The 22,574-nt window shown below is 32.8% G+C and overlaps 1 protein-coding gene across 5 annotated transcripts in view; it reads right to left on the reverse strand.

The window, feature by feature from the left end:
* LOC114326918 (spectrin alpha chain) overlaps positions 1–22,574 on the reverse strand; it is an 84,499-nt gene that overhangs the window by 15,981 nt on the left and 45,944 nt on the right. For 3 of the 5 annotated variants that reach the window (XM_028275380.2, XM_028275377.2, XM_028275378.2), the window contains exons 13-17: positions 16,702–16,891; positions 13,976–14,257; positions 8,025–8,072; positions 1,953–2,174; positions 1,572–1,787 (exon numbers count right to left, since the gene is read on the reverse strand). In XM_028275380.2, the coding sequence (XP_028131181.2) occupies positions 1,572–1,787; positions 1,953–2,174; positions 8,025–8,072; positions 13,976–14,257; positions 16,702–16,891 (958 nt within the window). The remainder of the gene's footprint in view (positions 1–1,571; positions 1,788–1,952; positions 2,175–8,024; positions 8,073–13,975; positions 14,258–16,701; positions 16,892–22,574) is intronic. The other 2 variants (XM_028275382.2, XM_028275381.2) reach the window with 1 other exon arrangement.

Genomic DNA, 22,574 nt, shown 5'->3' on the forward strand with positions numbered 1-22,574 from the left:
TTTTCAGGAATTATTTAGAAGCCCTGTAAATAAATTGATAGTGTTGAGGTCTTCTCTGGTGTATTTTTGGTCGCTGAATCAAAATTATTGTGATTACTCAAAATATGTTGTTATTTTGTTAATAACAAAATAATTGTTTATTCGCCGAAAAGCTCGAAATGCACTATCTACAGCAAGTTTGTAGTCTTTTTCATAATATTTTTATACGCTAAATCGATTGCCAGTAGTCGTGATAGCTTAAACCACGTTCCGACTTTGTTATTAATAAATTATTGCAAAAATAACGATTTATAGTACGTTCACTCACGATCTTTGCTCTATATTTTAAAAAACCACTTGGATTGACATGAAATTTGGTATACACGTAGCTAGCATGTCAAACAAAACAAGTGATATTGTGCCGATGTCTGCTTTTACCCTGGGGGTGAGTTTCACCCCTTTTCGGGGGTGAAAACAGAAACTTTTAAAATAAGTCCGGAAGTGGATAAACTGATTAATTCTAAGCAACTTTTGTTATATACAGTTTTTTCACCAAGTCGATACTTTTCGAGTTATTTTTGTTTTTTTGTTGAAAAATCAACATATTCACTCGCAAATAACTCGAAAAGTATTGACTTAGTGAAAAAACTGTATAGAACAAAAGTTGCTTAGAATTAATCAATTTATCCAATTCCGGACTTATTTTAAAGGTTTCTTTTTTCACCCCCGGAACGGGGTGAAACTCACCCCCCAGGGTAAAAGCACACATCGGCACAATATCGTTTTGTTTGACATGTTAGCTACGTGCATGCCAAATTTCATGTCATTCCAGGTGGTTTTTTTAAATTTAGAGCAAAAACCGTGAGTAAACGTACTATAAACCATTATTTTTGCAATAATTTATTAATAACAAAGTCGGAACGTGGTTTAAGCTATCACGATTAGTGACAATATGTTTAGCGTATAAAAATACTATGAAAAAGACTACAAACTTACTGTAGATAACGCATTTCGAGCTTTTCGGCGAATAAACAATTATTTTGTTATTAACAAAATAAGAACACATTTTGAGCAATCGCGACTAGTCGCATTCGATTCAGCGACCAAAAATACACCAGAGAAGACCTTAACACTATCAATTTATTTACAGGGCTTCTAATAACTCCTGAAAAACACCTAATTTTGCCATAATTTGTTAATAACAATTAAACGCACCACATTTGGGCTTCCAGACCACTTCCATTGGATTCAGCGACCCAAAAAACCTATAATATCACCATCAAATCACGGCGACCTAAAAGTGTCCACGGGACCCCCTATGTTGCGACTAGACTATGTCTACACGGCTTGTCGTATCGTGAATGAAACTGTGGATCTATGTTAACAAAAGATTTTGGTTACATTTGAGTCGGAAGGTTTTATTGGTGGCGCCCTCTATACAGCTATATGCAAAACTAAAAATACAAACCTCGTACAGTTAAAATTCATTTAACAAATAGTTTTCAGTCAATAGATATATAGATGGGATCCTTGAGTTTGATCTGAAATTACGATCACATGAAAGAAATGGAAAATTGTTAAAAGTAACTTACTTGAGCACGTTTGTCATCAATTGGTTTGGCGGCATAATGTTCCCTTTCAATCAACTGATCAGCCAACATCTGCAAGGCAGCGATCTTTTCCTCATGGGCATTAATAGCTTTGTCGAAATCTTCGTGTTTCTTGATCAATGCTTCGACATTGTCTCCGTTGCTATCTACATCGTCAGAAGCCAAGAAGGCTTCTCTGTCAGACATCCAGTTTTCAGCCTAAAGAACAGAGTATATATAAGTACCAAGACATTATAGAACCCTAAGAAGTGAAACTATCGCAAGTTACCATCTGCTAATAACTAGTGGAAGTACTCTCAGACAGTAACTTGGGAATGTTCTTCTTGCTTTTTATTGAAGAATGGGAAGTTTTCAGGACTTTACCTGTTCGCAATCTCTGTAGAAAAGATTTAGTTCTAAGTTTTGGTCCAACTGTAGGCGTCTGTCGATCCAAGCTCGTTCCAAGTCAGCACGACCTTTATTGAGTTTTTCGAGTTTATCTTGTATTTCGGGGCTTGCATAGTGATTCGAGTTAAGCAGCTGTTGACCGAATTGTTCGAGTGCATGGAAGGTTCCTGCGCGTGCGTCTATTTCAGTGCGATGTTCCTAAAATGAAAGGTGAAGATTCGTTTAGAGAAAGCTATAGCAGAAAAGGAACACACAGGTGCGTCAGAATGTGTTCAAGTTTAGAATTAGAACAGAAAGTTAACGAAAATACGAGAAATTTCTAGATCAGTGTGTATCTGTAATAATCTTAGTATTCTTTTTAATAATGAAAATTTCTTAAATTTATGGTATTACTATTTTAATACATACTATGGTTACTAATAACGTTTTTATTTACTTAGGTATACACCTAAAAATTATTATTAAAAATATCTATTGAGACAAAAATAATACAGAGAGAAGATAAAAAAACGAAGAGTTTACACAAAGGTAACGAAAATATGTAGGACGTAAGTATGTAGGAACATATCATATGGTAAAAAAATAAATATGCAGATAGAACGAGTAACCAAGACAATGGTGACACTTTAATGGCAACCAGAACCAGACCCACTCGTGGAAAAACAGTAACATTATGTGCCATCCTTAAATCAAGAAATGTCCTGGAAATCAAGACTTCCTTGCCTTTTAACTAGAGGGGCTTTGAGGGAAATACTAGCAGTAGCTGTGGAGTCCCTACTGGACGTTTCCCACTGCATAACATTATAAGGGGTAGGCGGAAAGGGATATTACAGACTGCTAAAAATCCTCATCTTCATTACCGAGTAATGAAATGGTTATATCAGGTTATAAATGAAATTGGAGATACCTTATGGTCAAAAAGAAATTAACATGAGCGCTTTTCAACTTAAGCAGAGCAATATATGCACAGATAATCAATCGGCCATGGGGTTTTCAGGAATCAAAAAACAACCGTTAGACAAGTGTGGAAATAGTGAGAAAAACTCGATAGACTGGCAGAACATACCCTTCTTCGTCTTGTTTATACTACTACTATCGGTTTATAGAGCCCTCCGACGGCTTCCGATTCCTAACCACCATTCTTCTGTTTAACCATAGACCTGGAGGGATTTCTCTTTCCTCTAGTTCTTTTTCAATTCCCTCCCTCCAGCTTCTTCCTTCTCCCTTGTGGTGTCCACGCGAAAATTTGTTTAGGGATCCTGTCATCTGGCATTCTCTGTACATGACCGTACCATACCAGCTGTTTTGTTTCATATCATCAATTATTTTATGTGTGACTCGCATCATTTCTCGTATTCTCTCATTTGGTATCCGATCTTTTATTGATTTGCCTGCTGATCTTGTCCAGAAGTCCATTTCTATTACTAGTAACATTTTCTCTGTTCTTTGTTTCAGTGGCCAAACTTCACTGCCATATGTGATTACACTTTTAAGTATGGTATTGTATATTATGAGCTGTTTGTTCGCTTTAGATATTGTTTAATCCCACAGAATGCCGTTCATTCGTTTCTGTCTTTTATAGCAGCATCGAGTGTTCCATCTTGAGTTATTTTCATGCCCATAGATTATATTATGTAATATTCAATAAATTGCATAGATGGAGAAATTTTTAGAAAATATCTATTGTATTAAATTTATAGTAAAAGAAGATAAAATAAAGTGAAGGAAACAGTACCTAATGCATGCTGATAACGACACAAAAATTGGAAATACATATTCTTATACAAAAATGAGCACAACTGAAACGACTAAAAGAAAATCTGAGGGAACAGAAAGGGAAGGAGTGCATTCTACAACACAAGGAGCGAATATTCTACAATTTTAGCCAATAGAGAAGGAAAAATAATTACAATACACACCATTAACATGAAAATTGCTAGTTTTTTTCATAAAATACAGTGTCTCTAGTCTCTGGAGCCACTTCACTTTAGAAAGTACTTCAGAAGTTTAGATCCACAAAAGATTGTCGAGCCAAAGAAGATGAATAATGGTCTTTGTTGTATAGACGTTTGAGATAAAATTAAATCAAAAAACCTAGTTAATCGTGAATTTAGAAAATTGATGAATCAAGAAAAATTTGAAACTTTGAGAGAAGCCATCGTCAGATTTATCAGTTCAAATAGACACTCAAATGGAGATACAGAACATACATAACAGAAATACAGCAGACACAGGAGTCATTATACAGAAAATCACCAAATGGAGACTCAAAATGAAATAAGAAGATTAGATAATTTAAGATATTTGAAAACAGGCTGGACCATAAATCTAAACAGAAAAGAATTCAGGAACATTGTAAAAGACACCAAGTCACAAAAGTATAATAATGGAGACTGATTCTCCGCAACAAATTAATCGGAAGAGCCCGGCAATCAGTCCTCTAGGAGTGAAGATACCATGATGATGTTATAAACAAAGAGATGGCTATAAATTTGAGAAAAACGAAAACTTTCCTTCATTTTTATCTATTTGGTTAAGAAATGGTGGTTAAGATATTTTAACTTAAAAACGTACAAATTAGAAGAAAATATAAATTAAATGTGTATCTATTGTATATGTATACTTGTATACAAAATCAGATGCTGTAGACAGCAAGTAGCTTCGATTTCTAATTCAGTTTGACTAAAATTTAAACATCAACCTAGAACTTTCTTTGTTCGTAAATTTCTAATTATTTTACTGACACCCTGACATTGAGATATAGCTGTTAAATAAAAATTAATGTATATTAATAAAATAGCCGAAATAGAAGTATTATAGGTCCAGCATCCTGGGTTAACTGGAAAAACTGTTGAAATATAAAAGAAGTCAAGAACCTGCTGAAAACAGAGTTGAAGCGTTAAAAGATGGATTAATAATGACTATACAGGATGGAAACAATCATGTCCGTAGAATAATTGTTCAATGCTGTATAACTTGTTTTAAAAATGTTGATGTTCACGACCACCAGTACAGTACACGATTTACAGCTTTGGAGGTGTTTTAACAACATTTGCCAATCGTAAGGGACGGTTATGGTTTGAAAATTTCGATTTTTTTATTCTTTTAAATGAATGTATACCATTGTAAGGTATTGTAAAAATGTATACCATTGTACATTGTAAAAATGTATACCATTTTTATTCAGTTGCAATGCGAAGCCAAAACCGCCTTAATTTTTACTTAGATTAGAGAGTGCAGCCAGCACTCTTATCGACGATTTCACCTCTTGTTAGAGGCTCTTCAGAGAATGCATAGGCTGCTTTCTCTACTCCAGGTAAAAATTTTTCGACATATTAGTCCCCCATTGCAACTGACGTGAAGGTTGTAGGTGCGTAGCGGCATCTGCTAAATGAAAGACTAAGTTTTTCAACCTAATAGAAAGCAGCCTATGCATTCTCTGAAGAGCCTCTAACAAGAGGTGAAATCGTCGAAAGAGTGCTGGCTGCACTCTCTAATCTAAGTAAAAATTAAGACGATTTTGGCTTCGCATTGCAACTGAATAAAAATGGTATACATTTTTATTTTTATATTAGTATTACTCCTATAGAGTAACTAGGTCCATTTTCCGTTGAAACTTTACCAAGCTGCATACGGGGGTTGTGAATTGCATAGTGTAGAATTCCTTCCCTTTTGTCTTCACTGCAGCATCCATTTGGCTTGCATATTGTAGAAGCCTTGGAGGTGTCACCAGGGAAATGGACTAATACGTTTTTCAATTAAAAATCTTTTAAAAATATTTTATTTTACAAATATTTTTATTAGGTTGAAAAACTTAGTCTTTGAAAGTGCAAAACTTCAAGAATACTGTCTGAAAATTTCAGATTTATCGGAGCAAAATTACCGGAAATACAACATGTTGAATATCCCTACCTTCTACACACTTTGCAGCAGCTTCGCGCGCTTGAGCTTAGTGAGAAACATTCCACAGCTGTTCTCCTTCCTTTTTGTTAATCACTCCGCGATTCAAAAACATATTCCGGTGTGCATCACTTTACGATTTAACAGACAAAAAGAAATTGAAAAGAAAAGTTGTCAAAACTCGAAAAAAGTTCTTAAAACTGCTTTGTTGAAAGGCGGTGGACATTGTAACTCAAAAACTACTTAACCGATCCACCTTGCACAAATCTTCTTTAGATATTTCGTGAGGTAACGCTATCGAGATATTTTTTTGTGCCTTTTTTTGTTTAACAATAATAAAGATGTTAATGTTCATCCTTTTTTTTTTTACAAAAAATGTCGTTATTTTGACTTCTAAGTGATACCAAAAACTCAAAATATGTAGTTCAAACTAAAAAACTCCAACGTTACACCAAATAAAACTCGTAAGCTAGTAAAATATTTTTGAATTTTTGAAATGATCCAATGGCGAGTTTTGATGTCCACCGTAAAATCCATTTTTTTAGGTGTCTGTAAAAATTTGTCACCGTTGGCTTATTTTTCAATAATTTTGTTTTGAATTTTTTTTTAATATTCTTTGAATTGTAATGAATATGTTTCAATTTAAGTATAAAATACATTACACCATGTTTAAAAAAAAAGAATGTGTGTGTACTTTGTACGCACGTAAGAAGTTATACTTCTATTATATGATTTCTTAAAAATAAATATACTTTAAACAGCTTGTTTTAATTTTTTTTAAACACCGAACTAATTTTGTGCTTACCGCTTTCAAAAAAATAAAAAAAAGGTATAGGATTGCTCCGGATTCGAACTCAAGACCTCTCGATCTCTGGCCGAATGCTATACCAAATACGCTACGAGGACTGTGTCTGTATCGGTTCGGACGTACCTAATGACAATTCACGGTAACAAACAGACAAGGTGAAGTATAAGTATAATAAATATACAATAAAATGTTTAATATTACTCAAATATATTTACTAAAAACACTAATATATTCTTTTCACACCTTTTCTTGCACTGATATATTTATACATAACTTGAAAGATTTAGCAACTAAACGGCATATTGTCTGTGTGCGCATGCGCGCAGTATTATGAAATTTTACTCTCAATCGCGCCTAAAGAAGTATAACTTCAAAAAATCACAAAAATGAGCTTGAAAGGTTGATTTCAAACCATACCCTTAATTACTGAAATATGAAATGTATCAGTCAGAAAACACATAGATTAAGACGGCAAAATATTTGTTAAAATACCTTTGACAACTAAAGCAAACTAGAGGTAAAAGATACAAAACTCAATAATATCGGTTTTTAATGTAATTACAAGTACTATCGAGTAGGTTAGAAGTCGGTAGGTTACAATGTAGGCCAACGGTTGTAATAATTGTATCGCACAACTTATTTGTCTTTAACTTTTAAGCATTTTTGACACTAGATTATTAAATTGTGAGGTATTTTAGTACTAAAAGGTACTCTTATTTTAAATTTATTGGCAAAATACACCATTTTTTTAATTTTTTTCAAATTCAAAAAACGAAAAATTTTCAAATCAATATTTCTAGAAAAGGGTGTATCCTATCGACTTAGGAAGAGTACCTTTTAGTACTATAATACCTCACAATTTCATAATCTAATGTCAAAAATGCTTAAAAGTTAAAGACAAAAAAAGTTATGCGATAAAATAACCGTTGACTTACCCAAAACGGACGCATATGACCGGTACTAGAAATTCGCAATTGATGGAATCGATTCATCTCTGGAAAATAAATAAGCGTAACAGTTTTGGTTTTTTTCTTATTTAAAGAGTTCTGGAGGTATTTAAAAAATATATCAATTACAAAACGTAATCTTCAAAGAAGATGACATCTCTAGCTCCCTTGAAGCATTTTCGGACTATTACGTGAATTGGGTTAAATTGTGTTAAAACTATTTGAGGAATCTCCTGTCTTCGTTTGTCAGGAGAGTTCTAATAGATATTAATAATTTTGTATTATTTCGAGTTTTGTATCCACATTGCATCTGACATAAGGATTTAACAAGCTTCACATTAGGTATAAAATTAGTAGCTGTAAATTTAAAACACCATAACCACAAGTAACTACCTGAGGAGCACGAGCGCCATACATTGCATCTATTTCTGCCTTGTAGTTCTAAAAATCGAGTAAGCACATGATATAATCCATCAAAAACAAAAATTCAACATTAATGACAAATCAACAATACTGCTAATATGAACCAACAAAAATGTCTTCTAAGCCTAGTAGTGCATGCAATACTATTTTGTAAATCAAATAAAATGTATTCATTCGTAATTTTTGTGTTGACTATTTGTTTTCTCCATTTCCATCTACATTTTTGCCTTGTTAGCCCAGTCGGGATACCATTTGACCTTGCATTAGGAGCTGCCCCAAAATGTTATTTTTCTAATCTTTAGAGGGGGTCAATAGTAGTATAAATTTAAAATCTCGACTGAATTTGACCGTTGCGTTAGCCGCCATCTTGATTTTAAACGAGAACCGTTTTTGCTCAATATCTCCGCCATTTTCAACTTTTCGACAAAAAATATACAAACTGAAATTGTTGAAAATGCGATTTTCTATAATTTCGTTTATTATAATTTTTTTCGTGCCGTCCATATTTTCTGAGTTATGGGGAAAAACAGTGACAGTTAAAGCATAATTATTGATCTATTGAATTATCTCGTTTATTATTACTTTTACAACAAATCTTAACCTATACAAAAATGAAGAATTAAATTTTGTACAATTTTGATCTCTTTCATTTTTTTGATAAAATCAATATTTAAGGTAGTACGTATGCGGTAAAGGCGAGAGCGTAAGACCCGATTGATTTTAAAGTAATTGTTTTTGTTCTATATCTTCCCCATTTTCAACTTTTCAACAAAAAGTGTAAGGACTGAAATGGTTGCAATTACGATTTACTACAATTTTTCGAGAGAACCAGTGGCGGGTCTAAGAGGGGGAGGGGGGAATGGGAAAGTTCCCCCCAACGGGGTCCAAAATTAAAAAAATGTTGAAATATTAAAATATGTTAGCTGACATGAAGCTTAATTATCGAAAGACAAATTAAACAAATAAAACCCGCTAGTTAATAAAATTAAGTGAACTTAATGTATATAAGTCATTATTTATGCCTTTTATGTACTTAGTTTGGTTGGTGTTTCATTGAAAGTTTCAAAAATTGTATAAAATAATTCTCTTTATTTTTGTTTATGTACAATTATGTCGTAAAGTTAATAATAAATGAGACAATTCAATAATTATGCTTCCCCTCCGCTTCCACTATTTTCCTCCTTAACTCGGAGAATATTGATCGCATAAAAAAATTGTGGAAAAGAAATTGTAGGAAATTACGTTTCCAACAATTTTAGTTCCTATCGTTTTTGTCGAAAAGTTGAAAATGGCGGAGATATTAAGCAACAACGGTTCTCCTTTAAAATCAATATGGCGGCTAATGCAACCGCGGAATTCAGTCGAGATTTTAAATTTAGACTACTATTGATCTCCCCTAAAGGATAGAATTATAAAATTTGGGACAGCTCGGAAAAAAGCTTCAATTCAGTAATTATGCTCCCCCACCACTTTTTACTATTTTCCCACTTAACTCGGAAAATATCAACCGCATGAAAAAAATTGTTAAAAAGAAATTGTAGGAAATCATATTTGAAACAATTTAAGTTGAAAATGGCATAGATACTGAACAAAAACAATTGCTACAAAATCAATCAGGTCTTACGCTCGCGCCATTATCGCATACATACTACCTTAAATATTAACTTAAGCAAAAAAATGAATGAAACTAAAATTGTGTAGAATTCAATTCTCTCTATTTTTGTATAGGAACATTTTTGTCGTAAAACTAACAATAAACGAGATAATTCAATAATTATGCTCTATTTATATATAACTGTCACTATTTTTTGCTATAACTCGGAAAATATTGATGGCACGAAAAAATTGTAAAAATAGAAATGATAGAAAATTACATTTTCAACAATTTTGGTTGTTATAATTTTTGTCGAAAAGTTGAAATGGCGGAGATATTGAGCAAAAACGGTTCTCGTTTAAAATCAAGATGGCGGCTAACGCAATGGCGGAATTCAGTCGAGATTTTAAATTTACACTATTATTGACCCCCTAAAGATTAAAAAAATAAAATTTGGGGCAGCTCCTAATGCAAGGTTAGGCCTGTTATTCGTCTAACCCGACTGGACTATGTAATACGTTTGTAAAATTGTGACCAATTGGATAGCAGAGGCGCTACCTGGAGGCTATAGAAGTAGATAGAAATATCTGGAAGAGGCCTACGTTTAGCAATGGACAAATCAGGGCTGATTGATGATGATGATGATGGTGTGTTGACTATTATATAGTTTTCAAATTCCTAAATTTGTTAAATAAATAATTGGGTTATTTGGTCGAGGAAGTGACTCAGTTTAACACATTATTAAATATATCGAAAAGAAACCAAGAACAAAAATAAACTTATACAAAGAATAATGAAACACAGATTTCTTGAACATGGTACCAAAAGGTTTCTATGTATCCAGTTTCAAGATTCTACGAATCTTCCTTTAAGAAAAAAACCATGAGAAGAAAAAGATTTAATCTTCCCAAATTCAATAGAATTTTTCCTTACCCCAAGAAAAACGTATGTACCAAAGTTTAAGAATCTAGGGCTTTTCCTTCAAGAATTTTTAAAGACCTAAATTAGACGATTTTTCCTTACAACAAGAGGACCCCTGGCCCCACGCAAAGTTTCAAGACTACAGTTCTTTCTACAAGACAAATTTAATTGCAAACAGATAGAGAAAGAGAAGAATACGTAGAGACCCCAAATTCAAAAGGTTTCTTCCGTACCCCAAGACGAATCTACGTACCAAGTTTTGACAATCGTAGGACTTTTCCTTCAAAAAAGAGCAAAAAGAATAAGAATATATGAAAAGAAGAAGACCTACATTCAATAGATTATTTCTTACATCAAGAGAAACGTAAGCACAAAGTTTCAAAGGGCTTTTTCTTCATAAAGAAGTAATGGTAGAAGGATATGAGATGGAGAAGATCTATTGACCCCAAATTCCTATTCGTCAAGTTTCAAGATTCTATAGCCCGATCAGGGAACACAAAATTATACGAAAACCTCCCCAAAAATTAAGGAAGCATGAAAATTTGGAAATACGTAGTTGAAATTGCCTATTATTATATAAGAAAAAGTTTACAATTCTACATCCCCTCCATTTTACAAAAATTAGGAAATACAGGGAGAAAAATATTTTCTCGTGAGTGAAAAAATATACGTTCAAAATAGGCCCGGAATTGGATAAAATGACTAATTCTAAGCAATTTTTGTTCTATAGAGTTTTTTCACTAAGTCAATACTTTTCGAGTTATTTGCGAGTGAATATGTTCATTTTTAACAAAGAAAAAAACATGTTTATGGACGGTTTTTCGCAGATAACTCAAAAAGTAAGTACTCTAGCGAAAAAAATGTTCTTAGTAAAAATATAGCTGATAAAAAATTGAAAAAAATGGTTTACGCGTGAGGTCTGCAGACCCAGTATAAGCAGACTTGTAGCTAATGAAAAGTAGGTTCTTCTTCGTCAAATTCCAAATCGAATATTTCAATGTGAAATAACCAAAAAACAGAGCACTTTTCGGGGAAAATCCGTTACAACTTTTTTAAAGTGTTTAAAAAAAGGTTTATTTTTGTTTTTTAAAAAAATTTCTGACATAAAAAATAAGTGAGTTAAGCTCAAAATATTGTTGGTCCCTTTTATTTTTTGGTACAAAAATCGCGAAAATAACCTCCTAATTAGCTTCCCAAATAAAATTAATCGTAACCGCTTCACAAGTTACTTTACTTATGCATTGTTTATATTATCTATAAGTTTCATTGGTTCAAAGTGCTCAGTTTTGAAAAAAATTGGGTTTAAAATAAAACATTTTTTTTAATTTTGAAAAAAAAATGGAATTGTTCATGGAATTAACTTAAAAATTATAAGTAATACCAAAAATCTTAAAGAGTAATAAAATGTATGTTTTGCTTTTCTGAATATTTTTCCTTTTTTGTTTTATTGTTATACTAAAATTGATTATGCTATGGCTGTTCAAAATTTGCCTAAACTCGTGATTAGTTACTCGTTCAAGCCATTTTAACTACAGCTTTTTCAAAAATAAGCACTTTGAACCGATGGAACTTACAGATCATATAAATAATACATAAACAAAGTAACTTGTGAAGTGGTAATGATAAAATTTATTTGTGGTGCTAAAGAGTGATTTTCGCGATTTTTTTACCAAAAAATAAAAGGGGCCAACAATATTTTGAGCGTAACTCACTTACTTTCAATGTTATAAGTTTTTTTAAAAAACAAAAATAATCCTTTTTTTAAACACTTTAAAAAAGTTGAAATTAATTTCCCCGAAAAGTGCTCCGTTTTTGGGTTATTTCACATTGAAATGTTCGAGTTGGAATTTTATGAAGAAGAACCTACTTTTCATTAGCTACAACTCTGCTTCTACTGGGTCTACAGACCTGAAGCATACACCATTTTTTTCAGTTTTTTTATAAGCTATATTTTTGCTAAGAATATTTTTTTCGCTGAAATACTTACTTTTTGGGTTATCTCCAAAAAACCGTCCAAAAACATGTTTTTTTCTGTTAAAAATGAACATATTCACTTGCAAATAACTCGAAAAGTATTGACTTAGGGAAAAAACTCTATAGAACAAAAGTTGCATAGAATTAGTCATTTTATCCAATTCCGGACTAATTTGGATGTATATTTTTCACCTTCGAGAGGGGGGTATTCCCCTCTATTTTTGAAAAATGGAGGGGATGTAGAATTGTAAACTTTTTCTTATATAATAATAGACAATTGCAACTACCTATTCCCAAATTTTCATCCTTCCTTTATTTTTTTGGGGTCAGATTGTTCTTTGATCGGGCTATCTAGGATTTTATCCTTTCAAGGAAAAAACAGTCATATGAAGATGAGATCAAGAAGACCTGTTGAATTCAAATTCAATGAGATTCTTCCAAAAACAAACGAATACGTACTGAATATGTACTGTATGTACTAAGTTTAAAAACTCTTTCAGGAGACGTCTTTAACACATTAACCGCTACACTAAAATTTTTGGTTTGTGCCGTCAGGCTCCACGTGCAGAATCTCAATGTTAATGTGAATTATATTTAACTCATTGAGCGCCTGGGCCAAACAAGGCGCGAGTTAAATACAACTCGCGTGGCGTTCAATGTGTTAAGGGGCTATATCTTTAGACGGCCAATCAAATAGTGACCAATGAGCGTCCTTGACTGCATTTTCCGACCTGAATCTTGCTTTTTATTGGAAAGAACTTGGAACTCCGCCCCTTACACGGACAGTGTAGCCCAAGGTATAAATATAGACAAATTTCTAATCGTCTACGGTTTCTAACCGAACTTCTCTATGGCGAATAAACTGAGTTCAATAAGGTTCTTCTGTACTCCCAAGAGGAATATGTCATGTTTCGACAATCTACAACTTTTCCTTTGGGAAAGAACAAATGGTATGAGAATATGAAAAAAGATGACCTACATCCAATAGATTCTTTCTTATACCAAGAAAAACTTATGTGCCAAATTGCTTTTTCTTTATAAAGAAGTAATGGTATAAGGATATGAGATGGAAAAAAAATTTGAATTACTCTTGGTACCTTGTAATATGTATTGATTTGGAGAGACAATTTTTTATAAAACGAAAAATAATTAAGGCAAACAAAATACAAAAAATGTACACAAATTAACAGTAGCAAATATCAAAGGAACATTATGGCGAATAAACTGCGTTACCATTTACGAACATTTTGTCGCATGTAAGTGATAGTTCTTTAATATATCAGAGTCTTGGTTGTAAGAATTTTTTATGCAAAAATATTAAAATGTCATTCCTGCACTATATAATAATGAAACATTTGAACTTAGTGTTGCAAACACACCATGCTTACAAGACACCCCTACCCCGCTACTAAAATCCAAAAAAACATCTCACCTGGTGGCGTTCGATCAAAGCTTCTGCGCCAGTAACGTCGTTGGCCAACTCTTCGGAACTGACCAATCCAAGCATAGAGCTGATCCAAGCCAACAGATCGCGATGGTCGTTGAGGAACCGTTGGAGATCGTAGGAGTCCAGTAGTTTCTCCTTGCGGCTGTTCGCTTTCGCGGTCAATTGGGTCCATAGTTCGGTGATTTCCTCTTGTTTAAGTCTCGTTTGTTCGGCGCTTTCCGGGTGGGAATTTACCAGACGGTTGGCGGTGTCGTCCAATTGTTTGATCTAGAAAGAATAAGTTTAACATCTACAGAAATCGATCTTAAGACAAAAAATATATTTATTGATAGAGAAGAATTTCACTCTTATCAAAAGAAGAACATTTTGATTAAATACACTCCTCTTTAAATAAACCCGGTCCACCCACAAAATCTAGGAAATTGTGTATTTACGCATTAAGTATGAGACGGATGCATTAACAGCACACAAATACATAGGGAGATCCTACAACATCCTGTGGTGCCATGTGCTGGGCTTATTGGCAATGGTTTTCTGCTAATGCAAAATAATGCGTAACCATATACGGCAAGGATTGTAACACATCTTGAAGATGTTGGTATTGCAGAAATAAACTGGCCTGCCAAAAGTCCAGACCTCAATCCTATTGAGGATACATGAAGCCTGCTCAAAACGAGTGTAATACGTCGTATACCTGCTTCAACACAATGTGAAGAGCTTAGAATGACTCTCATTGAGGAGTTGATCACTTATTTCCAAAGCGACATCCAAATCAGTGATGTTCTACATCCCATCTAATCAGGAGTGTCATCCAGAACCGTGGTGGAAACAAACATTATTGAAAAAAGTGATATTTGCCTTTCCTTGACTCTATCATTCAATTCTTGTCATAATTGTAACTAAAAAGGTACATCGACATTTTCTATACATTTATTATTTTCTGTTGTTTACTTGTTTTCTATTTGTTACTCATGACAATTTCGGGTTATGTGTTACAAGAGTAACTAGGTCAATTCTTCTTCTTTTGGTGCCTATTCGTTTCGAATATTGGCGATCATTCTGGCTATAATTATTTTATTAACTGATGCTTTAAATAGATTAGTTGTTGTTGTGGAGAATCATTTCCTCAGGTTCTTTACCCATGATATTCTTCTTCTCCCAATTCCTCGCTTTCCGGATACTTTGCCTTAAGGATTATTTTCAGTAATCTGTATTTAGTGCCGTTTCTCATTATGTGTCCGAGATATTCTAACTTTCTCCTTTTAATCGTATACATCACTTCTCTTTCCTTCCCCATTCTTCGTAGTACGGTCCCGTTGGTTATCTTGTCCGTCCATGATATCCTCAGGATTCGCTTATATAGCCACATCTCGAAGGCTTCAAGTTTTTTCTCCACCGCTTCAGTGAGTGTCCAGGATTCAACTCCGTAGTATGATATTGATCGCTGGTCATCTCATCTACTTTTTCAGCGGTATAAAAGGGGAGACCATTATTATTAGTAAAATATTGAGAAGATATAACATCGTAGGAGCCTTACTTTTATCTCCAGATTAAGGTTGTGGCTTTTAAAGAGTTTGGTCATGTTGTTGAATGCACTCCTAGCCTTCTCTATTCTACATTTTACTTCTTGTGACTGATCACATTGTTCGTTTATTATTGTTCCATGATAGGTATACTGTTTTACTCGGTCCACTAGTGTATTCTTGATAAGCAGTTGGACTGGACCTCGATTTTTGACCCTTCGCTTCGTTATCGAACGTATTCGCTTCGTATCTGTTTAATGTACAGAGAGCGAATGATCGATAACGAAGCGAAGGGTCAAAAATCGAGGTCCTGGTGTATTCTTGATAAGCAGTTGAACGTTTCTAATTTTACTTTTGCATATGACCATAAATTTAGTTTTTGACATGTTTAGTTATAGGTAGTCCAAATATTTCACTTACACTAGGTCTGGTAGAACTTAATTAGGTCAATACAGAATATATTTAATATGATATAAATAAAAAAAATAAAAAGATAAAAAAAATATTAAAGGACACCGCACACATCTTATGGAAAATATAATGTCACTCAAATTTAATAAAATTTATACGATTAGATTCGTTTTAAATTAACGGTCAATTCTTATCATTGCGCCAACTCTTAATTACGATTAATTACGGCGAAAATTGCAATTAAAAGTTTATCAAAATCACATTTTTAGAGTCCATAAACGTGTCAGTTACAATCACTATTGCTCAGGGTGCTATTCAAAACAGCTTAAACCCCGCTGGGCCTAAGCGGATTAGTGAAACTATTATAATAAGATGCTTAAGAGCCCGAGAAGATTTATGAAGTAGCGATAATTTGGGTATTTTAAAATATTTTTCTCTCTCTAACTTATGTACCTACCCATTTGATTTCAGATTGATTTATATCAATTTCTGCTCTTATTATTGAAAATTAAGAGTTGGCGCAATGATAAGAATTGTCCGTTAATTTAAAACGAATCTATTCATATAAATTTTATTGAATTTGAGTGACATTATATTTTCCATAAGATGTGTGGGGTGTCCTTTTGTGGGTGAACCGTTTTCTGTGACGCGCAGTGTAGTTTACAAATCTAATTTAGAAAAGCATTGACATTAGAACTATATGTATGCCAGACTAATTACTTGTTAGCCTTGAAGCAAATATGAAGAAGATATAAATTAAAATGTTTAATATATTACCTTGTCGCCTAAGGCAGCTAGATCTCTTTCCAATCCTTCATGTTTTCTTTGCAAGGTTTGTACACTTCTCAAATCTTTACCAAGATCGTCGTTATTCAAAGCCTCATCTTTTTCAGTGATCCAATCTTTGGTTTCATCAACATCCCTGTGGAATCTTTGGACCTCGTGAGCTGATCCCAATTGGTTGGCTCTGTTAATAATGAGAACAGTTAATTGTTGTGTCACAATTTTTTGTAAAAACAAAGCTTTTGTAGAAAGCAGCAAGATATTTATGTTTTTGGTTTTATCGATCAATGTTTTTTATGTAATTACTCAAGAATCTCAATCAATTATTGTACTATTAGGGGTCCCTAGAAAATGGCTGAACTCCTGATTGTAACCTGATAGAGGGAGTTGAAAGTTCGAAAAATTCAAATTTGACGTGGTATGACCAGGAAACTTCTTATCCAGTTGAGTCTACGAATCTTTACCCGTGCGTCATCATTTAAAGCATACGAAATAAGTCGATGATAAGTCTGAAATTGAAATTTACTAAACGCAACAGCAAGTGACAGTAAGTGACTTGCTGTTGCGTTTAGTAAATTCCAATTTCCGACTTATCATCGACTTATTTCGTATGCTTTAAATGATGACGCACGGATAAAGATTCGCGGACTCAACTGTACATGGTATATCCCATGACAAATCAATCAGAAAAAAACTTTTGGATCTCCGATTTGTCTGAAACCTGGTTTATAGCTTCTGCGGAACGTAAAAATAAGCTCAAGCTGAAGCATTTAAGCCCGAACAGTCTTCTTCGTTTTTTTTTTCTCAAAATATCATTTTTAGCAATTTTACAGTAATTTGGTATTTATTTAAACAAATTTGTGTGTTATATCATAAAATATCAATGAAAAAATATTTTTTTAATAATATTTAATAGAAGGGACTCAAATTATAACAAATTATTTTGATTCAAAACAAGTTTTTGATCAAATTTTAACGTAGAAAACGTTAAAATGCCGCTTTTTTACATTTTCCTCCATTCCCAAAACACATCATCTTAGATTTGGGTGAAAATTTGCCCACTTATAGACAAAGCCATTAAGTGGTTAAAAGGATTTTCATAGTTTTACAATAAAAAAAAAGTTACGTGCAATAATATCAGACTCAAAAGTATATTAGTCTAGTCGGGATAGCATTTGACCTTTGCATGCCGAGCTGCCCAAAATTTTATTTTTCTATCTTTAGGGGGGTCAATAGTAGTCAATTGATTTTGCTCAATATCTCCGCCATTTTCAACTTTTCGACAAAAAGTGTAAGGACTGAAATTGTTAAAAATACGAATTACTATAATTTCTTTTATTGCAAATTTTTTTGTGCTGTCGATATTTTCCGAGTTAAGGGGGAAAATAGTAGTGACAGTTAGAGCATAATTATTGAACTATCTCGTTTATTATTAGTTTTACAATAAAAATGAACCTATACAAAATTGGAAAGAATTAAATTTTATACAATTTTGATCTTATCATTTTTTTTTTGCCAAAATCAATATTTAAGGTAGTACGTATGCGGTAAAGACGCGAGTTTATTTTTATGTTCCGCAGAAGCTATACACCAAGTTTCAGACAAATCGGAGATCCAAAAGTTTTTTGGATGTAAAATTGAGTGGTTTGAAATGGAATCATGTTGTCAAAATATAACATTTTATTAACATTGATCGGTATTCCCAATTATTCCCATTAAAACCTATATATTCAATTCTTATTACAAATGAAAAAGCAAATTTGAAAAGTGTGCACTGTTAAAAAGAGCGGTAACTTTCCAAAATATAGCATCCCATAAATTGTAGCTCAAGCTAGATGCAGGTCAATACCTAGTTTAACTTTATAAATTTTAAATTTTTTTATTATCTTCGAATACTTATTTCATTTCTAACTACATATTTCTTTAGATTTCATTTTTTTAACTTCTGTTTCGTTTCAGTATTTTTGTTCTAAATGAAGTCGGCGCAAAATTTTCTTAAAACATGTATTTTCTAGTAACACATTATAGGCCTGGGTCCTATTTATAGATCGCTGGCCCTCTCATCTACTTTTTCAGTCCCAGCCCTTGCATATCTGAGATACCAAGTCCTTGGATCAAAACAGTAAAACCAGGTCAAGATGATCCTATTGAGCAAGCTTGTGTCCCGATGTAAATTTACACTACTCGTCCTAGGTAAACAATCGAGGGTTGGTCGTAGCTGGATCTTCTGGTATCTTTGCAGTCACTATGGTCTAGTTACCTAGTTCTAGTTGAAGAAGTTTTCTTCTTTTGGCATCATAACCCTAGATTCCTAGATGTGTCTTTGCATGTCTGGCTATATTCTTCCATTCAGACCTTTATTGTCCCCTTCTCTTCTATTGTCTTAAATTCATAGTTTTCAAGTCGTCTTCAGCGTCATCCAACCTTCTCGTTCTGGGCCTGTGCTTCTTTTCGTCTTCCTAACAACCTCCATTGTAATATTTTTTTGTTGTTTTTGTATCTTTTTGTCTCTAGACACGTCCCAGTCTTTGACTTTTTACAAATCTTACAATACCAATACCTATTTCAATATCAATTTAATACCTATTAAGGGAATAATATTATTGATATCTTAATAATTTACCAAAATTTTCTTAATATATGAATATATGAGACAATTCTGTGAAGCTATATACAGGGTGATTGATTAGTGTGAGGAAGCTCAGTATATCTGTTATAGTAAAAATTACAAAAAAAAGTTATTGACAAAAATTGTAGGCAGCTTTAAACTCCACATTTTAAAATTAGCTACAATCGTACAGGGTGTTCCATAAGATGGTGGCAGACCAAACTTATGTTTTTTTAAATGGAACACCCTGTATTTTATTTTAAATTTGAAATCTGCTTCACTTCCACATCACAACAATGCAAAGTTTTATTATGTTATATCGGGTATTTAAAAAGTTATAACCAATATTACCTGAAAATCGTATCAAGTTTAACTCCCTGTATAATTAAAAAAGAGCATAGGAACATTGATCTATTGCAACCATAGTTTTTTAATAATTGCTAAAAATTATAAAACATATTCGTTTTCATAATATTCGTTAAATCAAATACAGGGTGAGTCAAAATGCAAGTACATTTTTTTCTTGGTAATTTTAAATAGAACACCCTGTATTTTATATCACTATCGAAAAGTACTAATATCGTACTTCAAATTTTATGAAGTACTCCCTATACCTAAAGTTACCAGTTTTCTAGATATTTTTATTTTTCCATCAAAGTATTAATTTGGCAGATATTTTAACGTTTACCAATAATTATTGTGAGTTGGCCATGATTGATTTGTCAGAAACTGACAGTTTGACATTATTGTTTATTAATTCAGTATTGGGGTACACCGTAAATTAGCAACAATTATTATTTAGTAATTCAGTAATTAATTCAATTTAAACTAGCAATAATGAATTTTACTACTCATGAAATGGTAGATATGATCTGGATTTTGGGGAAATGCAATAAAAATTCATTACTATCAGCTAGAATTTATCAAGAACGGTTTCCAGATAGGCGGCAACCTAGACAAGATACATTTGAAAAATTGAAAGATCGATTTAACCGCACTGGTTCAGTGAATTATGAAAAACATGAACGAACAAAAACTAGTGTGACAGAGGAAAACGAAATGAGTGTGTTGATGGCAGTTACAGAAAACCCACACACAAGTATAAGGAGTATTTCCAATGAACAAGAACTTAGTTACTACTCTGTTCAAACCATTTTATCTAAAAACAAGATGCACCCTTATCATATTCAAAAGCACCAAGAATTAAATAATGATGATTTTCAGGAACGAATAGCATTTTGTGAATGGGCCTTAGAAAAAATTAATGAGCAGAGAGATTTTTTTGATTATGTCCTATTTGGTGATGAAGCTACATTCCATCGAAACGGTTCTGTTAATAGGCATAACTTTCACTACTATTCAACAAGTAATCCATACCACATAGTAACACATAGTCAAACAAGATGGTCTCTAAATGTGTGGGGAGGTATCGTCGGTAACCATGTAGTAGGACCATATTTTTTTGAAGATAATTTAAATGGTGAGATTTATTTAGATTTTTCGTAAATTAGTTACCGATATTATTAGAAGAGATTCCACTTAATATACGTGAACAAATGTGGTTTCTACATGACGGTGCTCCTGCGCACCACAACGAATTAGTATGTGGTGAACTTAATGATAAGTTTGGTGAAAGATGGATCGGAAGGGATGGACCGGTAAGGTGGCCCCCAAGGTCACCAAAGTTCAATAAAATGGACTCATTTTTTGGGGTTACGTTAAGAACGAAGTATATAAAATACCTCCAACAACAAGAGATGATATGAAAAATAGAATCCGAATTGTATTTCAAAATATTTCTTTACAAATGCTTAGTAATGTAAGCAACTCTTTCAATGACCGCTTTCAAGTATGCATAGATGTTTTGGGAGGTCATTTTGAACACCTTACTTAAGTAAGATAAGTTAAAATTACTGTTGTTTTTTATTTTTTTGTGTTGTTATTTTTTTTTTAATTTTCCGTCGGTTATTTTATATAAATTTTATTTAAAATAAATTGTTTTCTTTTCTGTGTCGTTATTTCGCTACTGATAATAAACAATAATGTCAAACTGTCAGTTTCTGACAAATCAATCATGGCCATCTCACAATAATTATTGGTAAACGCTAAAATACCTACCAAATTAATACTTTGATGGAAAAATAAAAATATCTAGAAAACTGATAACTTTAGGCATAGGGAGTACTTCATAAAATTTGAAGTACGATATTAGTACTTTTCGATAGTGATATAAAATACAGGGTGTTCTATTTAAAATTACCCAGAAAATAATGTACTTGCATTTTGACTTACCCTGTATTTGATTTAACGAATATTATGAAAACGAATATGTTTTATAATTTTTAACAATTATTAAAAAACTATGGTTGCAATAGATCAATGTTCCTATACTCCTTTTAAATTATACAGGGAGTTAAACTTAATACGATTTTCAGGTAATATTGGCTATAACTTTTTAAATACCCGGTATAACATAATAAAACTTTACATTGTTGTGATGTGGAAGTGAAGCAGATTTCAAATTTAAAATAAAATACAGGGTGTTCCATTTAAAAAAACATAAGTTTGGTCTGCCACCATCTTACGGAACACCCTGTAAGATTGTAACTAATTTTAAAATGTGGACATTTACAGCTGCCTACAATTTTTGTTAATAACTTTTTTTTGTAATTTTTACTACAACAGATCTACTGAGCTTCCTCACACTAATCAATCACCCTGTATACAATATATTTAACGGCATCTAAGCCCATTGGCAGCATTGGATACCCAATCGAAAAAGCTGCCAAAATGCAAAAAAGATCCTGTCAAACCTATCATCATCGTGTCTTGAACCTGGTGCTTCCTGATTGACTGCTCCCACTTTTTTAAGAACAAATTCCTCTTCTCTGTAAGGTGTTTAAAAAATGTTTTAAATGAAGTTTATACATATCCAAAAGAAAACTAATCAAAAATAAAATTTTAAAACTTGTATTACTGGAAAAATCTTTCAAGTACTGTGTTGGATAAAAAAAAACAGAAATTATATTCAACGGTTTTAAGAGATTGTTGAAAAGTTGGTTCGAAATTTTGAAAATTTCAAGAGCCTATTTTAACGAAATGAGCGTAATTCCGTAAATCTGAAACCTCCCGTGGAACCAATTTCTGAGTACATCCTTAATCTCTGCCTTTTACAATATTTAAGACAAAAAGACGACGTATAAACGAGACGAAAGGGACTCTACAATATGCAGTCACATTCCGTCCATTTGTATAGGAA

Source organism: Diabrotica virgifera, chromosome 5, assembly GCF_917563875.1.
Source record: "Diabrotica virgifera virgifera chromosome 5, PGI_DIABVI_V3a".
Lineage (NCBI taxonomy): Eukaryota > Metazoa > Arthropoda > Insecta > Coleoptera > Chrysomelidae > Diabrotica > Diabrotica virgifera.